Raw genomic sequence first — 19,291 nt, 5'->3', positions numbered from 1 at the left:
ACCCCTCCCCCAATCAAAGGCAAACTCTGTTATAATTTCTGTCCACATAGATTAGTTTTGCCTTCTTGAATTCCATATAAATGGAATCATACAGTATGCCCTCATTTATGTGTGGTTTCTTTTACTCAGCATGTTTTTGAGATTCATTCATGTTTTGGCATGTGTCAATAGTTTGTTCCTCTTTATTGCTGAATAGTATACCATTGTGTAAATATAACCACAGATTGTTTATCCATTTGTCTATATATAAACATTTGGGTTGTTTCCAGCTTTGGGTTATCATGAATTAAGCTGCCAGGAACATTCTTGCATAAATCTTTTTGCAGATATATGTTTCTATCGCTCACAGGGAAATATCTAGGAGAGGCATTGCTGGATCATAGGTAGGTGTATGTTGAATTTTTATAAAACTGTATCAGTTTTCCAAAGTTGTTGTGTCATTTTACATTCTCACCAGAATTTTAGCCATTTGGGAGGCTGTAAAAAGGTGGTTTTAATTTGCATTTAACATGATGAATGATGTTAAGCTCCTTTTTATGAGCTTATTAACCATTTGTACATGTGACGTGTCTGTTAGAATTCTTGCCCATTTTTACCAATTGTAGTGTTCTGGGAAGTCATTACAACCTCCCTTGAGGTTGTAAGATATTCTCCTACATTTTCTTCTAGAAGCTGTATAATTTTAGCTTTTGGTTTATTTAGGTCTGTGATCGATCGTGGATTAATTTTTGTGTATTGGTATCGATCTTGTAACAGTACTTGATGGTTGACTAGACTTATCAAGTATAAGGACTCTTTATTTTTGTTTTATTTTTTACTTTTTATTGTGGCATAACTTGCATAGAGTCAAGTATATAAATCTTAAACATACAGCTCAAAATGTTTTACATATATATACATCCATGCAACCACATTTAGATCATTTGAGGATTCCTTTTTAACGAAAAAAATATTTGTTAGCCTCTGTATTTTAGTATTACATTTAAGTAATACTTACATGTTAGCTTTCTGCCATGTTGACTTCTTTCAAACACACGCATTTGACAGGCATTATGCATTTGAATTAGGAGCACACATGGATTTGTAAGCTCCAGCAATAATTCCATGGCTCCACAGTGATCTTTGGCTTGCAGTTGGGGAGCAAATACATTATACCCCACAGACACGTGATTTCTATCCTCAAAGAGTTTATAATCTAAAAGAAGGCACTAAGAAATGCACATGAATAAATTATGTTGACTCACAGCAAATGACCTGTAATTATAAGAATGTTTTAAACTAAGGGCCAAGGACTTCAGAGGAGGGAATAAAATCACTTCAGGAGTGAATGAGAGGTAGCAGGGTGGAAGAGTATTTAAGCCTAAAGATGGCTGGGCTGTTGATAAATAGGGGTCATTATAAGGGCAACTGCCAACTGGAAATAACGGTTTTTAAAAAGTGCCTTTGTTGGTACCCTTTCAGTTGTACTTTACAGAAACCCAGTGGAAACCAGTGTAAGCAAAAAGAGAATTTGTTGGTTCTTACAACTAGGAAGTCTGGGGTCTGAGGTGGCTCTGGCTTCAGGTATGGCTGGATTAGAGGCTTTCCTATATGGTCAGAGCTAAGACTTTATTTTGCAGATGGCTTCTTCATGTTCGACAATCATGGCCACTGGTATTCCCATACTCTTTTCTCCTTAGCTCAGCAACCTCAATGGAATAAATACTTCTTCTGAATATCTCCCTATCCAATTCCAGGGAATACTCTGATTGGCCTATCTTGGGTTTAATTTCCACTGATGAGCAAATCCTTGTGGCCAAGGTGGATGGGAAACTCTGACTGGCTAGCACAAGTCATATATCATTCTCAGGGGCGGGGCATGGGGGACAGAACACCATGGTGACAGTCCATTAGCATGACAAGGAGATGGGGAGAAATTCTTATAAAGAATCAGAAGGAGGAAGGATAAAACATGCTGAGCAGACACCCTGGCTATCATATTAGGCTACAAGGCATGTGGGTTGTGAGTAGGAAATGTGAATGGGGAGCAAAGAGGGAGGATTTGCTCTGGATACCGAAGTGTTGCCATGGAATATTGTCCTGTATGCTCCTTCCCAAATGTGAAAGTCTCTGGTCTGAGTATCATTCTCTGCCTCTGAAGAACTGTTTACTCTGCAGATCCCAGGGCAGCCTGTGCAGCTTGGCATTTAATGGCCACTTGAGAAGACTCATATAATACCAGAGTGTAAGTTATGAGGTGTGCTGACTACAACGGCAGCACAAAGAATGGAAAGCTTTTTGGTCCTCTCTGTGTCTATTGCCAATGACCTTCTCTATCTTATTTGAAGTAACACCCCTTGTGATTACAAAGATAGACTAAATTAGAAGGATTGGACATTTCTTTGTCATCATTTGGACTAGAATCTCAGAGTAGAATCTCAAAGTTGCAAAAGACCTTTGAGGTCATCCAGTATAGGTGTCAGCAAACTGGTTCATGGGCCAAATCACCCTCCACCTTTATTCTTGTAATTAAATTTTGATTGGTACACAGCCCTGCCCATTTCTTTACACATTGTCTATGGCAGGTTTCATGCCACAGAGACTGTGTGGCTTGCAAATCCCCTTACAGGAAAGGTTTACCAGTCTCTGGACTAATGTGACATGTTCCCTGCTTAATCAGAATTGCCCTCTCCAACATTCATTTCACACCTGACTCATGCCAAGAACCAAAAGAGGTAATACATGGAAAATGTCTGAATAGGGTCTTACATGTAATAAAATGCTCCTTAAATATTAGCTTAAAAAGTCCTGTGTTACCAATATATATACACCACTCTTCTTCTTTCCTAGTGGAATGACCGAGTGGTGACTATATCATAATAATACCATGTGTTGGTTATTTTGTATCTTTAAAAGGGGGTTCCCCAATATAGTACATTCAAATGTGCTTCATTACTTATCACTATTAATCATTATTGAGTATTTTCTATGTGCCCGGTACTGTGCTAAGCATCTCACATATATTCTCTTACTTAAAGTTCACCTATCATCCGCATCTTAAGAGGAACCTGAAGTTTGGGGGTCTGGTATAAAGCAACTCTCTGAAGGCGGCACAGCTAATAAGGGTCAAGCTGGAACTTGGACCCAGGCAGTCTGATTCTAGAGCTCAACTTCTTATCATATATATGATCTAGGCTTCTCAGTATGGTCAATAACCTAGTTTTCAAAGTACCAGTTTTCACAGTCCCAGAAATTGGAATATACAGCAAGCCCACCCATGGGCATAGGTGCAGAAATGCACAGCAGGGCTTCAGGACCATTGGGAGCTCATTCTCCCTGCATCCCCACACTCTCCACTCTCCCTCTCATCCACTCACAACTGCACTGCTGCACTAGGTCTGCTTCTCACTGCCGCCAGGCCCTCTGATGCATCAGGTATGTGCTGCTGGGGAGATCTTCCTAAATAATGCACAGCTCTGGGCAGGTTACTACTGGGCTCCAAACCTCTCCTGACTCCTCATTGGCTACAGACTGTAACAAATACTGTTTAGCATGGCATCTGACACTCTCAAAGATCTGATCCTCACCAACTCCCAGCCTTTTCTCACTGTCCACATACTCATATTCTCTAGCATACACAAACTGGACTTCTAACAGCTCCCGATGAGGGCTTTCTGCCTTTCTATTTCAGTCTCCATCCCAGTTCCCAGACAAAGGCCCAGGACTCAGGAATTGTGCATTAGGGTGTGTGGAATGCCTGCACAGGAACTGAGTAAGTCCATCTAGACTGCTCTTTGTTTTCCTTCGACTCTACACAACATAAGTCTGTTCCCTGTCTCAAGGACCAAGCGGAATGGAACCTTCTCCAACAAGCATTCCCAGGCCTTCCAGAGGAATCTGGCCTGTCTTTCTCTGTACTCTTCCGTTCCCTGTCAGCACCCACCATGGTTTCTCCCACATCACAGTCATGCATGCTTGTGTCTGCCCCTCCAAGATGCTGGATGGAAGCAGTCTGAGGTCCAGTTCTCTGTCCTGTGCATCATTGATTCCATGGTGCCTGGAATATGGAATGTCACTGTCTCACAGTGTGAAGATTTGTTTCACTGCCTGAGTGAATGAGTGAATAGTGCTGAGACATCCAATGGGAAGACCAGCCATCCCAATCCATGTTTCCCCTGGCGATCTCCATCACAGTAAAAATACAGAAAGACAGTAAAAAGGAGGAGCAGGGAGGAGGGAAAGGAGGCCTCAGGGTCAGACCAAAACAGTTTAAACATCTGCTCCTCTGCTTCCTATCTCATTTGACTTTATCCAGGCAATTTACCTTTGAACCTCATTTTCCTTTTATGTAAAATGAGGATATTGAAGTATTCCTCATTAAATGAATCCATCCACGTATTCACTCAAGACTCCATCACTTTTCTTAACTTTGAGATTTGGAGCCAACTATCTCTTCTCTGGGCCTCAATTTCCTTCTTTTTAAAATGAGAATAATGTCAGTGTCCTCTTTATAGGACTTTTGTGAAGCATGAGTGGGCTCATTCATGTGTCCAATAAATGCTTTTATAAGTGGTCATCACTCTGCATCAAACACCATGTTGAGTGTGCAGGACTCAGCAGTGAAAAAAACAGACAGGGTTTGTCATACAACCGTCATGTGGCTTACAGTCAAAGGAGGATGAGAGACAGAAACAAAGAAAATGAGCTAATGAACAAAATAATCACTGACTGTGGTAAGCTCTGTGAAGAATGGTGAGAGCAAATATAACACGGGGGATATTCCTTAGACACAGAATTCAAGGAAGGCCCATGTAAGATTGTTGCAAGGATTAAATAAAAAAATAGATGTAAAACATTTGCACTCAGGCTGCAGTTGGAAAAGAGTCTCTTGATCAGGAGGAGGAGGAGAAAACATTAGTCTGAGTCTAAGGAATTTCTGATGGCGACTGGGCTTCAGTTCCTGAAATGCTGCCTCTCAGGTTCCTTCTCCTTGCATGTAATAGGCCCAGGGTCTGTCTCTGCCAGTTGAAAGGGGGATTTATAGTCACCTGAGGTTCCTGCACCATATAATTCTAACATCACAGGCAATTCTCCTTCAAGAACGACTCAGGCTGACTGTGAAAATATCTAATTTTATGGTTGCTTTAGACGATCACCAGACAGGCAGGGCTGGGATCCCTGGGCTATTTCCCCATATCTCAAAACACAGGAATAGACCTCGGGCTGCCCCTGCTCCTGCAAGCTGAGCATGACTTGCAGCGGGAAGATTGGCACTTGATAGAGTGTGCTTCAGGTGCTTAAAATAGATCAACTGTGTCATTAGACTCTTACAAAGCAGTTGCTTCATTGGCCCTGCTGGCCTGGTGAGGGCAAGAGATAACAGCCCGTGGAGAAAGACCTGTGCTTTGCACAAAATTAAGCAGATGCGAGAAAGAAGCTTTGGAAATGATAGAGGCAGTAGAGAGTAGCATTCTGCTGCAAAAGAAGGTGGGGCTGTGGCACAGGCACACAAGCAGCCGCCACAGTCCCTGAGAACAGCAGGGCAGCATGTGGAGCCTGTATGTACCCCTTGTCTGACTGGTGACACCCTTAGAAAAAAGGCCTAAGAGATGTTTAGGGAGCCAGGTAAAACCTAATCTGAAGTCGTTGAAGGACCATCTCCAGGCAGACACAAAACTAACATGTGGAGCTGCCTGGTGTCTTCCTACTGTTCCTGCAAACATCCTCTCCCCAGCATGTTTCAAGTCCTTCCACTGTTCCAGTCACTCTTTCCTGGGAATGCACCGGCTGATCACTGTCCTCCCTGAACATAATGTTTCAAACAGAGCCTGATCAGGGTCTGCAGAGTGAGACTCTCACCTCCCGTCCGTATGGCCTGAAATCACATTTTTCCAGTAGGCCACACTGCTCAGTTGCCTCTTTCTGAACTTGAGACCAACTCCTGCTCCCCTATCCTCTTCCTCCAAGGGCTGCCATGCCTGGTGTAGGAGACATTAGGGAGTGATGGCCATTGAGGAGGGGAAGAGTTCAAGTCATGTCTGGGAGGTAGAAATGACCAGATGTGGCGACAGATGGAATACAAGAGAGTGGAGGAAAGGGAAGTGTCCCAGAAGACTGCTTTCTAATCACTGACTTAGGACTGGCTAGATAGAGGTTCTATACATCAACTGGGACTGTAAGAGCTAAGGTAGGCTTTTTGTTTTCTTAGGAGAGTAAGTTTATTAAATTTCAAGTTGAATTTGAAGTGCCTTGGGAATATTCCAGTAGCCATCTTAGCAGATGATCAGAAAGATGACCCTAGAGCTTAGGAAAGAGATCTTTATCTATCTTTATCTTAGGGTTTAGTAGAGAGAGTGGGCTTTTCATGAATGCATTAATTCATCAATTATCTTTTGAGTACCTACTATGTACCAGACACTGTGCTTTGCTTTCTGTGAATTATTTGCTACCTTGATTTCTTCCAGAGGAATGAGGAAGAATCTGCCCTAAACAGAAGAAATTATGTTGGCATGATCTACTTTCTTAAGCAGGAGGACCCTGTAATGACAGAGGAATGGTTGTGAGTAGCCACACGGAATCATTGTTGTGGCCTTTCAGCACTCACCCCTCAGCTGGGTGGCTAATCAAACTCACCTAACCCATATAGAGCTCATGCTGTTGACTAGATGTTCTCAACTGGACCAGGCATGTCCTGTATGTCAGAACATTCTCTGGAACAGTCCAGCCTCCTCGGACGCCCTCTTTTGGGCTAGAAAAGGTGCCCAGATGTGGGATCAGTTATCCAGAATTGCCCTCCTTTGTTCTGTGTCCTACTGTCTTTTATTAGGTTATCTGAAAACAAAACTGACCTCCAGGAGGTCGGGGCAGGACATTGCTTGCCCTGTTATTTGCCTAACTGTATCCAACAGGATATGACATCACCCTTCTGGGAATGGGTCAGTTGGGGGAATAAGGACATGAGGCAGGGTTTTGCTCACTTCATGAGGACTTTAATAGCATGGCAATGTTAATCAATTGCTAACTTCAGACAGAATTTTCTCCCATAATCATTAACAGATGTGCTGCAGCTTCCACATCTCTGTGTGAAGAATCACTTCTACATATTTGATGTTTTATGGATCATCTACTGGACTACAGTGGCAAGGTGACATAAAAATATAAAGCTATCACTGCGTAATTTAATAGGAAGTGATAATTGTGGCAAGCCAGACACTAAGTATATACCCCAACCAAAGCAGGCAATCCTATTGATTGCTGTTAGGAAGAAAAATTAGGTCGGGGCTGCAAAATCTTCCGATTTTGTTTTGTTTTGAAGAGAGCTAGAAATCCCAATTCTGATTTCCCAATTTCCCATTGTTGGCAAATAATTCAAATTCACTAAAAACCTGGTGTAGGGCAAATAAGACGTGTCCCTTTACATTGGCCACCAGGAGGCCCCTTTTGCCCAGCTGTGTGACCCATGATGTTAAAGGCCACATTTGTTCTATTTATTGTTGTATCTCCAGCATTATGCTTGGTGCAGAGCTGGTGTCCAGTAAATACCTGATGAATCAACAAATGGACAATCCAATTCTTATTGCCTGTGTTGGACAGGCCCAGGAACTAGGAAGACTGGAAACGAATGTCATGACTAAATTCCCTTACACTATTGAAACACCACAGTTGTGAGAAATGACCAGGTGAGGTGGGAAGCATGGCAAGCAGACTGGCTGTGGACATGCTAAATTACTGGGGTCTTCCCACGTGGGGATCTCCTACATGTGAGCACTTCCCTTCAGGTTCTTAGGAGGAGAGGGTCCACGTCCATGGGTCAAGGATAGCAAAATGAGGGTTTAAACATCAAGACTAGATAGATAAACTTAGTGACTCTTGCATTTAGTCACCAACTGTCAGCATCCCATGCTAGCATGGACAGTGACTGACATTCAGGGGAAACCAGACCACAAGAAAACCTCCTTGAGGAGTCATTTCCTTAACAAACAGTCTATTATGGATTGAATTGTGTCCCCACAAACTCATAATTGAGGCCCTAACCCTCAGTACCTCAGAATATGACTGTATTTGGCAATAGAGTCTTTCCAGAGGTAATCAAGTTAAAATGAAATCATTAGATGGGTCTTAATCCAATGTGACTGGTGTCCTTGTGGAAGGGGGAATCTGGACACAGAGCTACACATGGATAAAGGTGACGTAAAAAGACCCAGGCAGAAGGCAGCCATTTCCAAGCCAAGGAGAAAGGTCTCGAGTAGATATTTGTCTCGCAGCTTTCAGAAGGAACCCTACTAATACCTTCATTTTAGACTTTCAGCCACCAGAGCTATAAAACAATACGTTTCTGCTGTTTAAGCCACCTGGTTTGCAGCATTTTGGTGCAGTAGCCCTAGCAAACTAATACATACTATTTATTTCAGAAACCTTTGTTATGTGTCATGCACTGTTCTAAGGAATTCACAACTAACTTATGTATCTTTATAACTCCTCTATGAGAGAGGCACTATTATTAGCCTCCTTGTAATTATCATTACAGATGAGGAAGTGAGGCACAGAGAAGGTAAGGGACTTGCCTAAGGATACACAGAAAGTACAAGCAGGGCTAGAATTTGAGCCCACCAACCTAGCTTCAGTCTGTGTCCTTAAGAACTGCAAAGGAAGAATTTATCTGGCAAAATACCCAGAAAGTCGAAGGTGTTTGGACACTTCTGGTTGTTTTCTGTACTTTCACAATGGCTTCTGCCTAAAGTTGGGTAACAGCCAGTTGTTGACCATTCACCACAGCAGATGCTATCGCAGCAAGAAAAAGTTTTTGCCAGATAGGAAAGCTGGAGTTCAGAATTGATATCACTTCCTTTACGCAATCCAAGTGCTCTTGAAATCACATTGTGATTCTTCTGAGATGTGTTATAGTCATTTTGGATGATTTTAAAATTGTTCCTTACGTTATTTCTCTAACCCCTCCTTAGCCTCAAGTAATCATCTATCAACAACTGCCTCATTCATTTGGGAAGCACTGTTTTAAAACCATCTCTAACCTTGTAGAGTAAATAATCACTTCTACTTTATCTGTTTTGCAGATGTAGAATTTCTGGAGAGGGCATCCTACTGTGTTCTTGTGTGTTAGGGATCCTGTTCTTCAGGGATCCTTAGATTTCTTGATCTGGGCAACGGCATTAGCAGAGGAAGGTCATCATGCCCCGTGTGCTGGGTGTCTTCTGTTCTGAACTCCCTCACCTCTCCAGATCTGTTCTGCCTGCTTCCCTACTCTGGACTGTGCCGTGGGAAGCTGCTGACCATTATGGACCTATCAAATGCCTTCCTTGCCCTCTGGCTTCTGATTGGACTTGACCAATGGGGAGTACCCATAGGAGATCTGAGGGAGAGAGAAGAGGAGGATCAGGATATTTATCCTCCTGGTTCTTTCCTTGGAACTAGGCTGGCTGCCTTCCTGGGGCCACAGCCACAGTTCCTGTCAGGCAACCTTCACCCCATAGCCAGCTGGGTCTCTGGGTCCAGCGGGGGGCAGTTGTGGTAGTAGTGGGTCATGTGCCACAGTTACTAGGCTCCTAGTACTGGGCCATGCTTGCTTCTCTTTGTTTGTTTCTTAATGTCCTTCTTATATACTTGTGAGGAGTTCTTCCATTTAACTCCTCCCAAACTGCCAATCTGTTCTCTGCCAAGACCCTACCTAATAGAATCCTCCTTTTCCTCTTTGCCCTATAAAACAATCAGTGGCTAGGCCATGCAGTCTTTATTTTCTAAAGGATGTTTCCCCTTATTTCTAGTTTTATAACCATCAAAATTTTGGCCCTCAGATGTTTTCTGAACCAGGACAATTGGAATCCTAACTTCCTGTCTTCCCTTTTTCAACCCATGCCATATACAATGCCAGGTTAATAAGCTTCCTGTAGGCTTCCTGGGAGCTATGACTTTCCTATGTAGAAAATCCAGCACCTACTGTAATACCAGAAGAACAGACTAATTTTTAATCAGAGGATTTGGTTTTAATGACACCATCTTTCCAGAACTTTGCTTTACTCAACAGCCAACTCAACTTCAGACTCAACTCCATTCACTGAGACCCAATGCCAGTGAGTTTCTAATGTTATTTCACTTAATCCTTACAAGAACCCTGCACATTGGTATTTATTGCTCACATTTTATACACGGTAAAATTCAACTCAGAGGCATGATCTATTCTGTCCAAGACCACAGAAACAGTACACGATAGATCTTGAGTTTGAACTCGAGAATCCATATGCCAAAGCTCAGGTTCTTGCCGTCCCAGCATGGTATCTACTTATCCCACGACATCTTTGTGGGAGTTATATGACACTTCAATACTCTCTTCAACAGAACAAAGTCTACTTCAAAAAAGTAATTTGTTAGCATACCAATCCATGGTAAAGACCAACAAAGGGGCTAGAGGCAGGAGGAAGCCTATAAAATGAGTAGGAGCGGTACATGGTACCATTGATCTTGGTGCTCTGGGGAGTTAGGAGGCAAGCCTTGGTGAAGTGTGAAGTGTGGGGCTGGGCAGAGGGGCTGGTGCTAGTCGGGAAAGGGCTTTCTGGGCAGAAGGAACCATGCATGTAAAGTCAGCAGGAGCAAACCCTTAGAGGGAATGGGAGAAGGCACATGTGACAAGAACACTGAGAACTGTGCACTGTAGACAAGATGGGGCTGGTCAGCAAGGGCAGGAGCAGGCCACACAGGGTCCTACAGGCTTGTTGAGGAGTTTCCTTTCTCACCCTAGGAGCATGGGAGCCTCGCTTTAAGCAGAATATGATACAGAGTGGGGATGCGGTAGGTGGCTGAAGGGGACTGGCGCAGATGAAAGGCCAGTTAGAGGCTGCCTCAGTAGGTCAGGAGACAAACGAGAGATCCTTGGAATAGGTTGAGAGTTCATGAGGGAAAGAAAGGCTGAATGTTGGAACCACCCTACAGAAGCCAAAGTGGCAATGATTGGCCAGTTTCCCTCCTTTCCTCTGCAGTCCTTCACCGAAGCGAGTGTACTGACTCAGTATGAGCCCAGGCCTTTCTGAGCCTTGGGTGTCCTACTCACATGTTTGGTGTCTATTTTCTCCAGAATGAGGACTGGACCCCACCTGCTGTGCTCTACCTAGGTCTGCACACCACCTCACTCCAGCATCTCCAAAATTACCCCTTTCTTAATGTTCAGCTAGATTTCAGAAGAAAGGATTCTAATGAAACTAAAATTCACACTGAAGAGTAACTGACTAAGCATGCTCTTGTTTTTGTAATCTAAGAATTTTTTTATTAGTAAAAACAATTTACAAATGTTTATAAAACATCTCATAATCCCATTTAATCCTTAAAAAATCACACTTCAGGTATGCTTCTCAATTCATGAGAAGGATGTGACTGAAGTCTGAGAGGTTGTGTGAGCTGCTTGCTAATGTCATAAAATCCACAATGACAGCCACAATGATGCCCACAGTGATAATGACAGTGTGACCACCCATCACTGACATGATGCCAGTTGTGCCCACAGTCAAGGTACTACACAAAACATTAACATTTGGTTTCTATTCCCAGCTGAGGTATGCCTCGTCATTTCCATTTTTTGCCAATGAGACAACATACTGAAGGCCACACATCTAACACATAAAAAACGAGAACTGGAACCTGGAACAGTCTGATTCCAGGGTCTGCACTCTATCAACTCTTATCACTGCTCAAAGACCACAGCCCCATGCTCCTCTTCTCCAGATAAAGTGATTAGGAATTTCTTATATGAATGACCCTTGAACAACATAGGTTTGAACAGTGTAGGTCCACTTACACAGATCTTTTTCAACTAAAGGCAGATTGAAAATACAGTATTTAGACAAAATGAAAAAAGAAAATGACAGGCCAATATCCCTGATGAACATAGAAGCAAAAATCCTCAAGAGAACACTACCAAATCAAATTCAGCAGAACATCAAGAAGTTAATTCACCATGATCAAGTAGGGTTTATTCTTAGGATGCAAGGTTGGTTCAATATGTGCAAATCAATAAATGTGATTCACCACATAAACGGAATGAAAAACAAAAAAAATATGATTATCTCAAAAGATATGGAAAAAGCTTTTGATAAAATCCAACACCCCTTCATGACAAAAACTCTGACTTCAGTGAAGTCTCAGTATGTAAAATTAATGTACAAAAATTAGTAGCATTTCCATACACCTATAACACTGAATTTGAGAGTCAAATAAAGAACATAATCACATTTACAAGAGACATGCACACACACACATACACACACACATACACAGAAAGAGAGAGAGAGAAAGAGAGAGAGAAACCCTAGGAATATATGTAACGAAGGACGTGAAAGATCTCTACAAGGAGAACTACAAAATACCACTGAAATAAATCATAGATGACACAAACAAATGAAAAAAAATTCCATGTTCATGGATTGGAAGAATCAATATCATTAAAATGGCCATACTGCCCAAAGCAATTTATAGATTCAATGCTATTCCTATCAAACTAGCAACATCATTTTTTACAGAATTAGAAAAAACAATTCTAAAATTCATGTGGACTCATAAAGGGGACCAAATTATCAAAATAATCCTAAGCAAAAAGAACAAAGCTGCAAGCATCACATCACCTGACTTCAAACTATACTATAAGGCTACAGTAACCAAAACAGCATGGTACTGGTACAAAAACAGACATATAGACCAATGGAACAGAATAGAGAACACAGAAATAAAGCCACATACCTACAGCCATCTGATCTTTGATAAAGCTGACAAAATTAAGCAATGGAGAAAAGACTCCCTATTTAATAAATGGTGCTGGGACAGCTGGCTAACCACATGCAGAAAAATGAAACTGGACCCCTACCTTTCACCATATACAAAAATTAACTCAAGATGGATTAAAGATTTAACTGTAAGACCTCAAACTATAATAATTCTAGAAGAAAACCTAGGAAACACCATTCTGGACATTGGCCTTGGGGAAGAACTTATGACTAAGTCCTTGAAAGCTATTGCAACAAAAACAAAAATTGACAACTGGGACCTAATTAAACTAAAGAGCTTCTGCACAGCAAAAGATACTATCAACAGAGTAAACAGACAGCTTACAGAATTAGAGAAAATATTTGCAAACTATGCATCTGACAAAGGACCAATATCTAGAATCTGTAAGGAACTTAAACATTTCAACAAGCAAAACAAAAACAAAAAACCCCAAAAACCATTAAAAAGTGGGCAAAAGATATGAACAGACACTTTTCAAAAGAAGCTATAGAAGTGGGCTGGGCACACTGGCTCATACCTGTAATCCCAGAACTTTGAGAGGCTGAAGCATTTGATACCAGGAGTTTCAGATCAGCCTGGGCAACATGGCAAAACCCGTCTCCACCAAAATAAATATACAAAACTTAACCGGGCATGGTGGCACTCACTTATCGTCCTAGCTGCTCAGGAGGCTGAGGTGGGAGGATCGCTTGAGCTCGGGAGGCTGAGCCTACAGTGTGCCATGATTGTGCCACTGAACATCAGCCTGGGCAACAGAGCCAGACTTTATCTCAAAAAAAAAAAAGACATACAAGTGACCAATAGACATGAAAAAATAAAAATGCTCAACATCACTAATAATCAGAGAAATGCAAATCCAAACCACAATAAGATACCATCTATACCAGTCAGAATGGCAATTATAAAAAGTCAAAAAACAACAGATGCTGGCAAGGCTGCAAAGAAAAGGGAATGCTTATACATTGTTGATGGGAATGTAAATTAGTTCAGCCACTATGGAAAGCAATTTGGAGAATTCTCAAAGAACTTAAAACAGAAATACCATTTGACCCAGCAATCCCATTACTGGATATATATCCAAAAGAAAATTAGTTGTCCTGCCAAAAAGACACACACACTGATATGTTCATTGCAGCACTATTCACAATAATAAAGATATGGAATCAACCTAGGTGTCTATCAACAGTGGACTGGGTAAAGAAAATGTAGTACATATATACCATGGAATACTATGCATCCATAAAAAAGAACAAAATCATGTCCTTTGCAGCAACATAGATGCAACTGTAGGGCATTATCCTAAGCAAATTATTTCAGGAACATAAAACCAAACACTGCATATTCTCACTTACAAGTGCGAGCTAAACATTAAGTACTCACGGACATAAAGACGGCAAAAATAGACAATGGGGACTACTAGAGGGGGAAGGGAGGGAGGAGAGCAAGAGTTGAAAAACTAACTATTGGGTACTATGCTCAGTACCTGGGTCATGGAATCAAGTGTATCTCAAAGCTCAGCATCAAGCAATATACCCATGTAACGAAGCCTGCACATGTACCTTCTGAATCTAAAATAAAATTTGAAATGAAAAAAAAAACCAGTATTTGCAGAATTTGAAACCCGCCTACACAGAGGGCTGACGCTTTTTATAAGCAGGTTCCACAAGGCTGACTACAGGACTTAGTATACACAATTTTACCAGTCCCCACGTGTACAAAGGGATGACTGTAATCTCACATTTTGCCTCCATTTCAGTGTTGACATTTGAACCATTGATTAGGAGCTGTACTCAGTGTCAGACGTGTTACACATCCTAGTATCTTTCATAACCCAACAATTAACTGCATGACTTGAAGAAGCCACTGAGCATTAACTACAACATTTCTGAACACAGCTTCAAATTTTTACCCATAAAATGAGGAAAAACACCCATGTCACAGGTTGGGTGGGACAGTCTGGTGAGCTCAATCAGGGGAGTGCTTGGCATGGTGGCTGGTGGAGAATGAGGAGTAAATAAATAGAAGTGAAAGAAAAACTAAGCAAGAGTTTCTATTAGGGATAGTATCAGGCATGAGGATCAAGTTAAGAATTTCACATCTCAAAGGGGAGATTTTTGCTTGGTCAGGTCACCCAAGGACCCCCTGCCAATGCCCTATCCATGCCACTCTATGACTCTGTTACTCCTTTTCTTGTGAGGTCTGATTGTCTACTCTCTGTATTTGCAGCCTCTTGGGTTTGGGAGGTACCTCCATGATGATGGAGTTAAGCCCCCAAAGTTCTGCACTTGCTGTGTCCCCCAGGTGTCTGTTTAGAGAAGCATTTCCTTTTAGGGGGAACCCTGGGGGCTTCCGGGGCTGCTGAGTCATTCTCCTCTGTTCATTTTCCACTACTGCAAAATACACACACTCTCCCTGCTTATAAAAAGTAGTGGCATTTTTGCCAGTCAGTATTCAACTCTATTGGTGCTTTTTTTCCTTCCTTCCTTCCCTCCCTCCTTTCCTTCCTTCCTTCCTTCCTTCCTTCCTTCCTTCCTTCCTTCCTCCCTTCCTTTCTCTCTCTCTCTCTCTCTTTCTCTCTCTCTCTTGCTTTCTTGCTTTCAGAAGGACAGTCTCTGTTTTCTTCTTTCAGGAATACTCAGTGTTACTAATAGGACAAGAGTTCCTTAGCATTCCAGAGAGAGAAAAGGGCAGAGTCAGTTGCCGGTTTCTTTTCATAGTTCCTTGAAAAATAGATGAGCCATCTTTCTCTTCTGCCACTTAGTGGGAAAGGACTCTCATAAATACATTTTTTCCCCCTAGAGATAGTGAGAAGTGACAGGCAACTCACATCTTTATTTGCCTGAAAACATGCAAATGCAAACATGTGACCCACTAGCTGATAGGGGCTGCAGGATTTTCCTCTTTTCCTGAGCCTGGTGTGAAGCCAAAACACCATTCCAGCCTGTCAAAATCAAAAGGCAAAATTCTTTGGCTGTAAGAGGCAGGGAGAGTCCAGCCACACTTGCTAGCTAAGCATAGATACGCAATACACAAAGGAAGACAGCAGAGAGATGAATCATACAAATATGTAGTAAATAAATATATTTAATTTTCATCTCAGTAGTTTTTGCTTTGTTGTTGTTGTTTTTTTTCTCTTCTATGCCAACAGTCTTGAAATGGAGGTGGGGGCGGGGTGGAGTGTGTGAAGAAATAGGTTTTGGCTGGATACAGCTTCAATAAGGTCTTGATAGTTCTGGCCTTGTTGCTCAGCTCTAGCTTTTTAAGAAAAAAAACTTGTAGATTCTTAGATTAGAAGCCTTTCTTTTATTATTATTATTATTATTATTTGAGACAGAGTCTCACTCTGTTGCCCAGGCTGGAGTGCAGTGGCACGATCTCAGCTCACTGCAACCTCCGCCTCCCAGGTTCAAGCAATTCTCCTGCCTCAGCCTCTCGAGTAGCTGGGATTACAGGTCCATGCCACCACGCCTGGCTAATTTTTGTATTTTTAGTAGAGACAGGGTTTCACCATGTTGGTCAGGCTGGTCTCGAACTCCTGACCTCGTGATCCACCTGCCTCTGCCTCCCAAACTGCTGGGATTACAGGCATCTGCCACGGTGCCTAGCCGATTAGAAGGCTTTCTAATTCAACCTCTCTCATCATACAGACAAGCAGTCTGAGATGCAGAGAGGGGACTGATAACAAAGTCATAGACCCAGGAAAGTGACTGTTTGTAGGGGTTCTCTGGTTCAACAGCCCCATGCGATGCTGGAATAACCTAGACAGGCCAAGCTGACAAGAGGGCGGGAGAGTGAGTCTGGAAACAAGACATGCCCTCCCAGGTCACAGCGCTACATTGAAGAGAAATAGACTATGCCTTCTTGAATTTCGGACTGCATTCTCAGTAGCTGAGGCCCTACCTGGCAGCAAAATATCTGGTCCTGGCTCTGCAAGCAGTTGTTGCCTCTGGCATGTTAGAGCCCTTGGCCAAAGGGTTGTTCCTGTCCTCTTGTTCTCAAGGATAACTAACCAGCCTGCAAGTACATAGAGAAACCAGTGCCTGGGCCCACCGGGCTGCAGGCACTCCGGAGCTGGATCTTTCACAATCTCCAGACCCAAAGGTGGCCTGGTGATGATTTGTTTATCAAACTGCGGTTTCCCAGCCCACTGCCTGCCCACACCCACCTACCCTCCCGCCTGCCCACAGGCCAGCTTCCCTGCTCTTCCCACCTCTGGGACAGGCAGTGCCTTCCAGAGGTGTGCAGGGAGGTCTCCTCAGAGTCCCCACAGTCAGACAATGGCCACACACTGCTTCCTAGGCCTTCCCAGGCAGTGCTAGAAGGAGACAAGCAGCCTTCCCAGCAGAGGCGACCGGCGCCGCTGATAAAATATTGGCAAAATTATCACGAAAAACCAGAGTCATGAAGCTATCCCTCTGCCAAGGAGAACGGAAAGCACCAAAAAGGAGCCTGGGGGTCATGTGTCCAGAGATGCCAGGCTTCCTTCCTCTTTCCAGGCAGCCCGAGCGCAGGCTCCCTCACCTCCCGCCCCCACCCCTGTTCCCATGGCAAAGGAGAGGAGGATCCACTTACTGCTCGTGTTCATGGTGATGTCTTTGCACTGGGTCTTTCATTCAATACGGAGGCCCCGGCTGCTTTTTAAATCTTCCGTTCTTCGAACCTCACTCATCACCTGGGGGGTGAAAAGGCAGTCCAGTGCCAGCTCTGTATCCTCAGGTGCTCTCTCTCCTCTGCTGTCCCCTCTCTGTCTGGGCTGTAGCCCCTGGCCTTGAAGGCGCGTGGACTAATAGGCGCAGGTGAGAGCAAGGAGGAAGAGGCGGCAGGACACTGGCGCCCCGGTCCTCCTGCTCCTCAGATTGGAATCCCGGGCAGAAGTGGGGTTGGCAGCGCCCGCTCGCGCGCACCCCGGACTATTCCTGCCCAGCGGCTCCGGAGCCCAAAGGGGGTGTGGACCACAGGGAGGCAGGGCGGGGGCAGCGCGTCCCCGCCCGGCCTCAAGGAGCAGCGACCCGCCCCGGAACCCACCTCTCGGCCAGTGTCGGGAGCCAGAGGCCCCTGCCCCGGCCCCCTGCGACTGATTCATGAATCCTGGTCCTCGTCTGGGGTCTCGAATTCCAGGGCTAGCAATGCGAAATAGGAGAGCTCGACATCCATGATGCGGGCTCGCGGGTTGGCAGCGCGGGGGGCGCGGCCGCTCGCTGCTGCCACCTGCTGGACGCACCGGCGCGTGTCCGAGGCCCCGCCCCGCCGGGCTTCTGCCTGGGCCCTGGGGTGTGATGGGGGATGGACGAGACCCTGTGTCCTGGGACCAACGAGGGGGTGCTTGAGCGCTTGTTTTCCCTCCCTCGATCCTGGGGTCTAAGGGCTCGACAATGATAGGAAAAGAAACATCATTAGAAGGGGCTGTGAAGGAAAGCCTGGCTTTGCAGGAAAACAGTTTCCATCCGGCCCTGCTGCTGGCAAGCTTGGTGCAGTCTAGGTTCAAGTCGGTCACTACCGTCGCTGCCTCATCTTTCTCAACTGTGAATATGGCGTCTGCACAAGTGGATGATACGTAAGGGGCTCCTTCAGCCTCCCAGCATTTATATCCCCTCTTCCCTCACTGATTCCCTTTATCCCCTATCACTGATTCATCATTAGAATTGTTTATTACCCTCTCTTCCCCACGAGAATGTTAGCTCCATGAAAGAATGGGTCTGTCCGTAGGGTTCACTACAGGCCCCCAATACCTAGAACAGGGCCTGCCATATAGTAGCTACCAATGAATATTTGTTGACAGATCAACCCAGACATTTTCTGGGTTTAATATTACACGGTCCTAAGAGTAGATTGCCTAGGCGCCCCACCCTGAAACACTTCCCCATCTGAGGAGAACAGCAGGTATGTGGCCTCACAGGTCCACCCTAGTTTTTGTATGGCCAACTAACTCTTCCCCCAAGGTTTTTTTTTTGTTTGTTTTTGTAATTATATCTTATAGGTGTGTATTGTAGAAGTTTATATTCCAAAGTTTTTTGGTCACAATTGATTCAGTGGGGTAGCGCTCTTGACATTCCTGTGACTACTTACTCTGTCACTTTCTGAACCTAATTCATGATCATAGAAGTGTGACTTTTGAGGGCTGAAAAACAAGACTGAGAGGGTACATGATCCTTGTCTATAGCATGGCTCCAATTAGAGCATGTGCAGACTCAAAAGGCTGTGAACACTCACAGCCCCAGCTTAGACAAGGAAACAGGGGGTCAGAGAGGTTGGGCAACGTGGCCTAGGACACACAGCATCTTGTGGCGGAACCGGACCAGATCTTCTAACTTCTAGCTTGATCCTATATGAGAGTGGCTCAGCGCACTAGAGTCTGGGATGTCAGTGTAAGATTAGATAGCTGCTCTATTAAAATTGGGGAAAGGTAAACACAACGTTTTTATGCAATGCTTTTAGATAAATATAATGTTTCTACCTCACGCAGGGAGGAAAAAATGGATATGGCTCATGACCTGGAGAGGTGATCAGGATTAAAGAATCTTTAGATAAA

General features: G+C 43.8%; 1 protein-coding gene across 11 annotated transcripts in view; it reads right to left on the bottom strand.

Annotated features, from left to right (window-relative positions):
• Positions 1–17,990, bottom strand: part of ABLIM3 (actin binding LIM protein family member 3) — a 118,598-nt gene extending 100,608 nt beyond the window's left edge. For 5 of the 11 annotated variants that reach the window (XM_003900336.5, XM_009209357.4, XM_009209358.4 and 2 more), the window contains exons 1-2: positions 17,788–17,990; positions 17,335–17,434 (exon numbers count right to left, since the gene is read on the bottom strand). In XM_003900336.5, coding sequence (XP_003900385.1) covers positions 17,335–17,347 — 13 coding nt within the window. In that variant the 5' untranslated portion in view covers positions 17,348–17,434; positions 17,788–17,990. Of the gene's footprint in view, positions 1–17,334 lie in introns of all 11 variants that reach the window. The other 6 variants (XM_031666535.1, XM_031666536.1, XM_031666537.1 and 3 more) reach the window with 3 other exon arrangements.
• Positions 17,991–19,291: the final 1,301 nt, after the last annotated feature.

The sequence above is a fragment of the Papio anubis genome, chromosome 5 (assembly GCF_008728515.1).
Source record: "Papio anubis isolate 15944 chromosome 5, Panubis1.0, whole genome shotgun sequence".
NCBI classification, from domain to species: Eukaryota; Metazoa; Chordata; class Mammalia; order Primates; family Cercopithecidae; genus Papio; species Papio anubis.
This window is presented reverse-complemented; position numbering and strand designations above follow the sequence as displayed.